The 11,579-nt window shown below is 59.7% G+C and overlaps 1 protein-coding gene across 1 annotated transcript in view; it reads left to right on the top strand.

Annotated features, from left to right (window-relative positions):
- STK40 (serine/threonine kinase 40) overlaps positions 1-11,579 on the top strand; it is a 38,584-nt gene that overhangs the window by 19,825 nt on the left and 7,180 nt on the right. The window contains exons 3-6 of the mRNA XM_077753122.1: positions 2,033-2,118; positions 2,470-2,613; positions 4,976-5,203; positions 6,082-6,134. Coding sequence (XP_077609248.1) covers positions 2,033-2,118; positions 2,470-2,613; positions 4,976-5,203; positions 6,082-6,134 — 511 coding nt within the window. The remainder of the gene's footprint in view (positions 1-2,032; positions 2,119-2,469; positions 2,614-4,975; positions 5,204-6,081; positions 6,135-11,579) is intronic.

Raw genomic sequence — 11,579 nt, 5'->3', positions numbered from 1 at the left:
TGACCTGGTGAGCAGGGGTATGGGGGGCAGGCACGTCTGACCTGGTGAGCAGGGGTATGGGGGGCAGGCACGTCTGACCTGGTGAGCAGGGGTATGGGGGGCAGGCACGTCTGACCTGGTGAGCAGGGGTATGGGGGGCAGGCACGTCTGACCTGGTGAGCTGGGGTATGGGGGGCAGGCGTGTCTGACCTGGTGAGCAGGGATGTTGGGGGGCAGGCACGTCTGCCCTGGTGAGCAGGGGTGTAGGGGCCAGGCATGTCTGCCCTGGTGAGCAGGGGTGTGGGGGGCAGGCACGTCTGACCTGGTGAGCAGGGGTGTGGGGGGCAGGCACGTCTGCCTTGGTGAGCAGGGGTGTGCGGGGCGAAGGGCCACACCCACCACAGTGCAGGGCCTGCCGCACCCAGCATGGCCCTAGCTTCCCTGCTCCACATGCAGTCTTTCTGCCCGTGGAAGACGCCGAGCCTTAGGCCACGCCGTACCAACACTGGTCATTTTTGGTGTAGCCTCATGAGCCTTAGACCAGCTGCAGCTAGAACTGGGCTGTCTCTTCCCCCATGGGGCCCTGTGTGTGCCCCCGCCCTGTGCCACCCACGGGAGACACACAAGCTGCCTCTGAACCCCGGGCCCATCATCCCTGGCATTTTTTGGACCATTCTTGGAGGGCACAGTTCATTCCACGAGGCATGTGGTATAGCCCTCCAGAGGCCTTATAACATTGGCACAGAAGTCCTGTGGGGTTGGGGGTTCCCGGTGGTCCAGAGGAGCAGCAGGGCCTTCCTGCGTGATGCTGGAGGCCCAGCCAATCCGGGTTGCTGTGCTCGGCGTCGCAGGAGCGAGGTGGGCTCTGAGGACACCGACTCTCCCACTGGCCAGAGACTGGCTGTGAGCTTTGCTTTGGGTTGTGACTTGGACTTACGGGCACAGGACAGTTCGGCCCCAGGGATTGAGCAGATAGTTCCCAGGGCCTCCTATGTGCCAGGCCTGGGCAGTTTGCAGGGCTGCAGCAGTGGACAAGAGAGGCAAGTTCCCGCACTCCCCAAAACTTAATATTCTAGTTGAGAAAAGAAACAAAGCAAACAGCGCACAGATCATCACTGGGTCAGTAAGGGCCTTGAAGAAGAAAACAAGACGATGTGAGAGTGACGGATTTAGAGGGAGGGTATGCAAGGAAGGTTCTGTTTGAGGAAGTGATATTTGGGCTGGCACCCGGGAATGGAAAGGACCAGCTGTGTGAGAAGCAGGGGAAGGCATTCTGCACAGAAGGAACAGCAAATGCAAAGGCCCTGAGGCAGGAAAGGGCTTAACAAATTGGTACCTAAGAGCCGGACCATGGTGGTGGGTGGGGAAACGCCATCCAGTGAGAAGCAGGGGAAGGCATTCTGCACAGAAGGAACAGCAAATGCAAAGGCCCTGAGGCAGGAAAGGGCTTAACAAATTGGTACCTAGGAGCCGGACCATGGTGGTGGGTGGGGAAACGCCATCCATTAGGTGGCCAGGAGCCAAGTCACACGAGACCTGGGAAGCCAAAAGAGACCCTTCAACCGTATGTGAAGAGCAGCGAAGCACCGTTCAGCAACGCTGTGACGTTGTCTGAGTTATGGTCTGAAAGCTCAGGCGGGCTGCCGTCAAGGGACAAGGAGCCGTGTACACCTCCAGAAGCACAGAAGTTCCGCGACCCGGGTGCTCTGACGGGCCAGGCGGCCCCCTCCGACTACTGGGGGACTCGCCAAAGCAATAGTTTCTCACTGATTCAGAGGCTCCAGGTTGCCGCTAGGTTGCCTCTCTTTTCCAAATGCACGCTTCTCAGACATTCCAGCGCACACCCGCTGCTGAAAGCCCCTCATTTTGAGAAACGTGCCTGTAAAAGCCAACTGTACCTCGGGCAGATGCACACAAAATCCTCCCCTTTGGAGGGAGCCCGTGAGAGCTCTCCCCCAGGAGACGTGGGGACAAACCGAAGAGGAGATCTAGCGGAAAGACGGCCTGGTGCCACGGAGACAGACAGGTAAGCCTGAGGCTGTGTGTGCTGCAGGTCCCCGTCTGGGCAACTCCCCGGTGCCGAGCATCGTGCAGTGTTTGGCCAGGAAGGATGGCACGGATGACTTCTATCAGCTGAAGGTGAGTGCCGCACCGGCGGTCGGGGAGGCCTGGGCCCCCCGGGGCCACCCTGCCGCCTGCTTGCCCCTCCTCCAGCCTCACACCCACACCACTAGTGAACAGGAGTAGTACCATTCTCCCCGGGAAGCGGTCGGGTTCATGCAGACTTGCTCTGAATGGGCCCGACTTGCAGGGCTCTACCAGAGCAGAAATCACACTTTGAAAACCCCTGCACGTCGTATGTGCGTGTGTGAGTGCGTGTGCAGTGTTGCCTGGCGGGACGTGAGCCCCTGCTCTTCCCGTTGTCACTTGGCTTTGTAAAGTGAGGTCTCTTTTGGGTTTTTGGTCTTTCTGTGCACCTGCCTTCCGAAGATCCTCACCCTTGAGGAGAGGGGGGACCGAGGAATAGAAAGCCAAGAGGAGAGACAGGGCAAGATGCTGTTACACACCGAGTACTCTCTGCTCTCCCTCCTCCACACGCAGGACGGCGTCGTCCACCACCACGGGCTCTTCCAGGTGAGTGACCCAGGGGGCTGCCTGTCCCCGGCTGGCTTCTGGGGCGGGCGCCTGCTGGGGCCGCACAGGTAGCCGGGGCAGCTCACCCACACTGCCACCAGGGGCTGGGGGTGGGCGGGGAGCCCAGGGNGCTTCCCGGGGTGGGGCGTGGGTGGGGGTCAGGCTGTGGCCACATTAGCTGCAGCGCGCCCCCCTCCCCCCACCCCGTGGTGGCCATGGCTTCGTGGGATGCACACAGTTCTCTCCACGGAGACCCACTGTTCCCAGCAGGGAGGAAAGCACGAGGTCAGTTACAGGCCCACGGGCTCTATCCCGGTGTACCGCGTCGGGAGCTGGCCCAGAAGCTGTGCTGGTGGCGAAGGTCCTGTCGCCTGCCCAGGTGTTCCTGTTAGTTCAGCAAGTGTCCCTGAGCCCTGGAGCTCAGATGTTCCAGATCCCTTGGGGAAGTTTACTAATTAGTCGTTGTACCCTGAAAAGAGCCCTCCTCGGGGCAGAACTGAAACTGTGTCTCCAGAAATGAGGAAGGCCCGGTTCAGGGTGCCTGGGGGGCCTCCTGCCCAGGCCCCCAGCACAGCTTCTCAAGAGCCCTCAGCTAGACATGCCAGCCAGGGCCACTCTCGATAGAGGCACCTGGCCCGGCCCTCGACGGGCAGTGTGGTGGCAGGAAGCACAGACGTTTTGGAGTCCCTGGATGCAGACTGTGTGACCTCGGGCAGGTCACTTCCGCCTGCGCTTCATGCTCCTCATCTGTAAGATGGATGTAGTGATGGGCGGTCAGGGAGGTGAATGGGAGTGTGTGCAGCCCAAGCTGTCCCTGCACACGCTCATCGTTGGCGTTTTCTTGGCAGCTTGATTTCCTGGAGAAAATAAAGGGGAAATGTCCCCCCACCCCCATACATAAACCCACTGAGGTCTTTTCTATTAGTTGTGCAATTAGAGACAGCTCTGAAAACTCAGAGTGTTTCCCTGAAACATGAAACCCAGTTGAGGGGGGTTGTGTTCCTTTAGTGTTTCATCCCTGATAGCTCCCAAAGCTTGGTCCTGCTTTGTGTCATCTTGGATAATAGAACCTGGGTGATTAGGAGCATTTCTAGAGTCCTCTGTGTGCAGACACTGCTGGGCCTCTGGGGAAGGGTGAACAAGAGGTGCCATCGCACTTGGAAGGATGAATGTGGATATTCAGTCCCCAGGGGCTCCCTGGAGGTAAGCGTCAGTCTGCCGGGGATGACACGGAGGGCCTCCCCAAGCTGACAGAGTGAAAGTCCCCATGTTTTCTGTCTCACTAAATACCCTGTCAGCTCGGGTGCCTGGCTGGCTCAGTTGGTAGAGCATGTAACTCTTGGTTTCAGGATTTTAAGTTCCAGCCCCATGTTGGGTATAGAGATTACTTACAATCTTAAGAAGGGACGCCTGGGTGGCTCAGTTGGTTGGGCATCCAACCGCAGCTCAGGTCATGATCTCGCGGTTCATTGGTTCGAGCCCCGCATCGGGCTCTGACAGCTCAGAGCCTGGAGCCTGCTTCGGATTCTGTCTCCCTCTCTCTCTCTCTGCCCCTCCCCTCTTCTCATGCTCTGTGTCTCTCTCAAAAGTAAATAAACATCAAACAATTTTTAGACAACAATAAACAAAATCTTAAGGAAAAAGAAAAAAGAAAAAGATATACTTTTTCAGCAAGGAAGATGGGCCCAGAACTTGCTACCACATGTTGGTACCAGGACCCACTTACTGAGAGCTGGCATGCATTATCTTTCTCTACAACCTGGGAGGGCAGGGTGCTAGCTCCCTTCAACAGACGAGGGACCAGAGGCTTGGAGAAGTGAGGTGCACTGCCCTGTGGCCCACAGCTGGGACGAGGTTGAGCTGGGGCCTGAACCCAGCCGTCTCCACTGTTCTGTGGCCGCCCAGGAGTCCTGCTTCCACGTGAAAGCAGTTGTCTGGGACATACAGAACACCTGGCTTCCACCGTCTTGGACCTTGATCACAGCTGGAATCCCAGGGTGTGCCATGGAAGGAAGAATGCCAGGGCCAGGGTTTGCCACCTGCACCCTGGGCTCAGAGGTCTCTGGCATTACATGCCCAGCCCTGATCCAGACCCTTTGCTTTGGGGTCAGAGCACAAGGCCCGAACATGAGCTGCTTTCACCCCAGCCCCTAGCCGGGCCTGGCACTGGCACACAGGAAGCTGGGCATTACCGAGCAGTCCGCTGGTCCAGGCCACTCAGGCCTCAGGCCTTCACCACCGCACAAGTGCAGCTCATTCTGGGCTCTCATGCATGTGTCCACCTCCAGAGGAGAGTCCCAAACCCCTGGACGTGAACCTGCCGGCCCACAGCTAATACCCGGTCTGTCCCCTTGCCCCCCAGGACCGCACCTGTGAAATTGTTGAGGACACAGAATCTAGCCGGATGGTTAAGAAGATGAAGAAGCGCATCTGCCTCGTCCTCGACTGCCTCTGTGCGCACGACTTCAGCGACAAGACTGCCGACCTGATCAACCTGCAGCACTACGTCATCAAGGAGAAGAGGCTCAGCGAGCGGGAGACCGTGGTCATCTTCTACGACGTGGTGCGCGTAGTGGAGGCCCTGCACCAGGTGAGGCCCTGCCCGCGGCCGACCCCTCCTCCTCTGCCCAGCGCATCCTGGGCCCCGGTGACCGAGAGGCCGCCAGGTCCCCTGCCACAGAAGGCACCTGCTCTGCCTGTTGCTGCTGCTGCTCAGTAGAAGCAGTTCTGGTCCCCTCCGCCCCACACACACACACCCCCAGGTGTGCTTTGCAGCCGGAACGTCTGGAAGAACAGTGACTGGGTGACCCGTGCACGCAGTGAGGCCCAGGGCCGCAGGCCTCAGCCCAGGTTCCTGGGGCGGTGTTGCCAGCAGCCCGGTGTAGCGCAACATAGCAACTCCCTGGCATCGGGAGGCTGCCCTGCGGTCTCCCGGCAAAGGTGACAACTGTGAGATCCCCCTCAGGTGGCTGCAGCCTGTCTCTGAGTTTTTCCTAGGGCCAAGGTGACAGGTGCCCCGAAGTCCAGGTGAGGAGAGCCCAGGCCCCTCCCAGGCACACAGCTGCCACAGGCTGAGCCCTCACTGCTTGCCCGCCAGCACCGGGAGACTTTGTCCTTGACCGCAGACCCAGGCAGGCGCTTTGTTTTTGCAGTGGCACATTTGCTGGAGGTAGAGAGAGTAGTTTTCCCCACCAGCTACTCCCTTGAGGGGAGAAAGCAGGGGGAGCCGACCTGGGTGGGGCAGAGACTGCCTGGGCCCACATGTCACCCCGTTCCTACCCGTGGTTGTTAAAGCCTTAGAATGGTCCTCATTGGTCTGTGGCTGACAAATCAAGGCATGAGCCTAAAGAGGCGTGTCCCAGAGCTTCTCCTGCCTTCCCCAGTGTCCGGAGAGCTCACATCTTAGAAGCTGGGTCCACCCATGGCCTTAACCTTCACAGTACAAACCATATGCCTGTTGCTTTTCAGAAAAACATTGTGCATAGAGACCTGAAGCTTGGGAACATGGTGCTCAATAAGAGGTAAGATTCTCTTTTCTTTTGTGATGTAACCTTGGGGTCGGCACAGGCCACATCGCAGCCCCCCCAGCACCCTCCAGGTGTTCTGACCCAAAACAACTCCCTTCCTCCAGGACTCCCAGGCGTGGGGAATACAGTGCCTGCTCCTTCTGCCTTTAGCCACATGGGAATATGGCGCTTGCTTGGAAGAGGGGTCTGGGGTGCCCGCCTGGCTCAGTCGGTTCAGCATCTGACCTTAGCCCAGGTCATGATCTCACAGTTGATGATTTTGAGCCCCACTTCAGGCTTGCTGCAGACCTTGGGGGTGCGCAGAAATGATTAAAAAATGGACAAATGAGTTGAAGGAATGACAGATGAGCAAAATGATGCCTGTCACAGGTCAGGTTCCCAGGGAAGACTCCAAGATGTGGGTGCAGGAGGGGTGCCCAGGGGAGAGGGCAGAACTGTGGTACAGTCACAGCAGGGCCTCGGCCTGGAAACCACAAGATCGGGGTGGGGGGGCTTCAGATGTCCTGCATCGAGGCAAGGGGGCGCGTGGCCCAGCCTGGGAATGAGAGCCATGGCCAGGGCAGTTTGCTTTGGCTAAGGGAGCTTCCAGGAAAGGACGCAGCTCAGTGGTCAGAAGTCACTACTCCCAGCATCAGGGAGTCACTACTCCCAGCATCAGGCCCCCTTGGAGGGGCGGTCTGGGCAGCTCACCCTAGCAACCTTGGTCAGTCAGCAGCAGAGGGAGATCGTACCAGGCCCCTGCCTCAGGCTGTCACCCCCTCAGATGGAGGGGCCCCGGCCTTGCAGGGGCTCAGGACTGCCCGCAGGCACCACCACAACCCTGGAAGTGTAGGGCCGGGAAGGGCTCCCACCTCCCCTGCTCTCCCCAGGAGTCTCACCCTCACCACCCCCCCACTCCCAGGCGTTGAAGCAGCTCAGGGGGCTCGCAGGTGGCAGGCACCAGTATCGGAGCAGAAGCCGTGTGTGGTGGTGATTGGTTCCACGAGGTGGCCACCCTCCCAGGCGTGGGTTCATTGCCCTGTGAAGCATCTAGGGCCATGGAAGTCACAGGGGAAGCTGTAGGGAGATGGGCCTCTGGGGAGAGGGCATGGGGGCACCAGACCCTGCAGTGTCAGCTTGAGATGCCATGGGGAGGAAGCTGCCACACCCCTGCAGCCCAGCCCCTCACTGCCCTTCTGCCAACGCCACCCAGCATCTGTGTCACAGACAGACACCGTCCCAGAGTCCCCGTGCCATGGGGCGCCAACCAGAAAGCACAGGCGGGGGCCCGTGGAGGGGGCCACAGACTCTGGCCCTCCGAGTCGGTTCATGAGAGATGAGTTAAGATTTGCCAGCTGGTGGGGCGCCTGGGTGGCTTAGTCGGTTAAGCGTCCGACTTTCGTTTAGGTCATGATCTCGCGGTTCGTGGGTTCGAGCCCCGCGTCGGGCTCTGTGCTGACTGCCAGCCCAGAGCCTGGAGCCTGTTTCAGAATCTGTGTCTCCCTCTCTCTCTGACCCTCCGCTGCTCACGCTGTCTCTCTCTCTGTCTCCTAGAAATAAATAATTTAAAAAATATTTAAAAAAAAAATGTTTTAAAAAAGATTTGCCAGCTGGAGAGAGTGAAGCAGTGAAAACCTGACCCTGTCATGCCCTACAGGGAAGAGGGAAGGAAACCGAAATTCTAGGGCTGCTCGAAACCTCGCCTGGCGGGGTGAGAGAGCTGGGGGAGCCACAGAGGAGCCAGACTTAGGGGTCGGGCCTGGCTCAGAGCCCAGCACCCCCTCATTGTTACCCTGGAGACCATGGGAATTCATTTCATTACTTATTACTGATTGATTCGCCTGTGTATTGAGAGGCTGCTGCGGTATCAAGCGCTTCTCTGAGCTTCCATCTCTTCCTCTGTGAAAGTGGAGGTGACCAAACCTCCCTGTAGAGATTAGCCTGAGATGTGGAACTCCCTAACGGGGTTGGGCCCGCCGTAAGCTCACCCTGTGCTGTACAGCCTGTGGCTCACTCCCCCCACCAGGAGACAAGGCCAGCCAGGTGTCGAGTGGCTGGGGAGGGCACCGGTGGTGAGCCCGGTGGTGCCCTGGCCCCTGCCCTGAATCGTACTGGGGGGCAGCCCTGAGAGCGTGCCGTCTTCTATGGACTAGGGGCCCTGGCCTGCTGTAGGGTGTCGGCCCAGTCACCAGCCCGCTCTGCACCACGGGCTCACTGCTCACACAGAGAGGACCTGGTTTTGGGCCACCTGAGTACACCCGGCTGCAGGGCCCGTGTCCTCCCCAGCCTTCCACGCAGCCTTCCACTGGCTCTGAATGAGCATCCCGAGGGGGGCTGTGGGAGGGCGCACTCAGACTCCTGTGCCACAACCGCAGCAGTTGTCCAGGCCTCTGTGCGTCCAGGGTGGGGCCGCCTCCCCCATCACTTCTGCGGGCTGCCTGGCTCCTGGGAGGAAGTCACACGTCTCTTGAATAACGACAGCACAACTCTAGCCTCTCCTCTGTGTATGTGTCTGTCTGTCTGTCTGGTCTGCATATGTGTGTGCGCCGGTGTATGTTTTCCTCGGATTGAGGGGCATCAGTACCACACACAGACCCTCTGTCTTGGCTGCATTGCCTTTAATCTGATGATCCCCCTTTTCTGGGTCTTGGGACGGACAGAGGCTCCGGCCACCCGTCACCTCTCATGGAGGGGGGCAGCGTGCACAGGGACCTGCTCCGAACACCACCACCTGCCCTGTGCGTGTCTGGGGGCACAGCCCCCCCACCCCCAACGTGCACCCTGGTGAAGTCCAAGGCCGACCTGGAGGAGCTCCAGCCCCCGCCTGCCCGGCAGGCCGGGCCCTGAGTCCAGCTGCAGAGGCAGGGAGCCCGGGAGCTAGGGAGCTGGGGACCTCTGCCGCGGCGGAGTGGAGCGCTCCCAGGGGAGGAGGCAGGGAGAAGTGTTTGCAAGGCAGCTGGAATGCCGAGCTCACCCTGCTTTGGAGAAGAGGCAAGGGTTGGAACCTGAAATCCCCGTTTTGGGGTTATATGAGGTCTGTTGTGGGTTCGCTCTCCTTCCTCCTTTCTTTTTGGGTGAGCAAGTTGCACACCAAGTTCCTAGAAAAGGAGAAAAACACTGGTAGCCCAAAGGGCCATAACTAACGAGTGACTCACGCAGAGCAGATCCTGCTGACGCAGAGCGGCCTCCCTTCACCCCCGCTGCCCTCACCCCCCCCCCTTCCTGCCAGGACGAGCCTGGGGGGTCTGGGGCTCCCAGGGATCCGGGCACCACCCACCGACTTGGGGGGGGCAGGGCGGGGGAGCATGGCCAAGCTTCGGGAGGTCTCGGAGTTGACAGNCCGCCACGCGGAGGTGTCCTCAGGCCCCACCGACCTGGCCCACGCACAGAGGACGGCAAGGCTGGCGGTGGCACAGTCATAGGAAGCGCGGCCTGCCCTGGTTCACACGCTCTGGGGCCTGTGGTCACCGTGTGGCTCCCTTTGCCCACCTCAGACGGGGTCTTTCCTGGGGCCCCCATGACAAGTCTCTGCCGGCCGTGCCCACCATCCGAGGAGGAGAGGATAATGCAAGCTGGCAGCTAGTAGTCACATTACCAGTCCCCACGCCCAGGGCTGCGTGCTCTCCCTGGGACGTCTTCTCGTCACTTCCTAACACAGTCCTGGGAGTTGGGTGCTAACATTCTGTCTGACAGATGAGGAAACTGAGGTTTGCTAAGAGATGAAATAATGCACCCAAGGTCTCACAGCCAGGAAATGGCCAAGCTGGGACTGGCGCTGGGGAATCTAACTCCCCAGCCCACCAGACGCTGCTCTGAGTGGTCCCCTCCCAGTGTCTCATGCCTCAGAGGTCCCCTGTAGGACACGTGTCCAGCTGCCGCGCCATCTGAGCAGAGGGGAACACGCAGTGCCTCCGCTCCGCGGGGACTTGCCGATGCACAGCCCCAGATTCGGGGCGGTGACGTGGGCGGTCCAGAGCTGGAGCAGTCCGCTTCTGGACACCGTGTCCTCGGCCAGACCCATGGCCTGCACTCTCCAGCTCGAGCCACCCCAGGAGCCACCGGGCAGATTTCTGTGGCATCTGAAGGGCAGGCCCGCATGCAAGAGTTGGAGGTTTCCGCTTGGAATGCAGAGGACAGACTAAGCTTTGTTTCGTACCGAGCCCTTGCCAGCAGAATTCCCCGAGGTAGCTGGAGGGCCCGCAGAGCCTCTTGGTCACAGCTCCCGGGGAATTCCGTGCTCAGCCCCACGGCCTGTACCTCTGAGCCGACCCCCTCTTCACCCTTTGAGACTCATCTAGCGAGCGGCGTCCGGAGGACCCCTTGAGACTCCCCTTCCCGCCATCCTCCTGCTTCTCTGGCTAGCCACCGACACGGAGCCCTGTGCCTCACTGGCCTTCCCCTGCCTACCTGCCCACCCTCACCCTCACCCCCACAGCCTAGGTGTGGGGTAAGGCGTCCTCCCTGGGCCACTTCCTTCTGTGCACACTGTGAGCTTCATAAAAGGATCAGAGCCCTAAGCCGCTCTCACCCATGATTCTCAGATGGGGGGAGGGGAGTCAGCTCTGTGGTCTTATAGGTCAGAGGAGAGTCTGAAGCACAGGACGAGGTATGGGTTAGCTTTGATGGAACTGAAGGGCAATTCAGGGGCTGGGCACCGGTCAGGGACACGTGGGTATCAGCTGGTGTCAGTCTAGCGTACAGCCTCTGGAGCCTGACAGATCAGGCTTGGATCCTGCTGTCTAGCCGGGTGACCCTGGGCAAGCCCCTTCGTTTCTCTGCACCTGAACTGTATCATCTGTGAAAACGGGGCAGAGAGAAAGTCGCCCTCGTAGGCTTTTGAGAGGGCTGAATGCAAACTGTCCAGGGCAGACGCGCAAGCCAGGGCCCGCATCTGCCGAGGCCTCCAGCAGCATTACTTTTTAGTACTGCCTGTGATGCTGCTTGACAATGACACGGTGATGACCACAGGGATCAGCAAGGGGAAACAAAGCCAGCACCGTGGGTGGACTCCAGAGCCCTGCCGGACTTACTTCCCTTTGTGCGTAAATGAGGGACCGGATGTAAACCTGACCCTTTGTGCGTAAATGAGGGACCGGATGTAAACCTCTGGTCAGGTTTACGGTAGGTGAGGTTGTTTTGGGAAATCTCTGCAATTGTTGAGTCCTAAGCTGTAGCCCCCAGGCTCGGCCAGGACAGCGGGTTCCAGGGAGCACCTCTGGAGCACCCGCCTGGTCAGAGCGACTCATTCCCCTGATCCCAGATGCTGAGGGGCCAGCTCAGGTGGTGGCAACCAAGGGCGACTGGCCGGTATCAGCACCCCCGATCGCATTGCTCACGCAGCCATGGGGAAGGCAGTGGGGGGGGCAGGGGAGCAGAAGAGGCTGCGGATAAGAGATGGGGCAGCCGGCGCCCGCGGGTACAGACACTCAGGCTTGTTCTCCCTCTGCCCCCCCCCCCCCC

This window comes from Crocuta crocuta, unplaced genomic scaffold (genome assembly GCF_008692635.1).
Source record: "Crocuta crocuta isolate KB4526 unplaced genomic scaffold, BGI_CrCroc_1.0 scaffold303, whole genome shotgun sequence".
NCBI lineage: Eukaryota > Metazoa > Chordata > Mammalia > Carnivora > Hyaenidae > Crocuta > Crocuta crocuta.
Note: the sequence above shows the minus strand (reverse complement) of the source record. Positions and strands in the feature narration are given on the sequence as shown.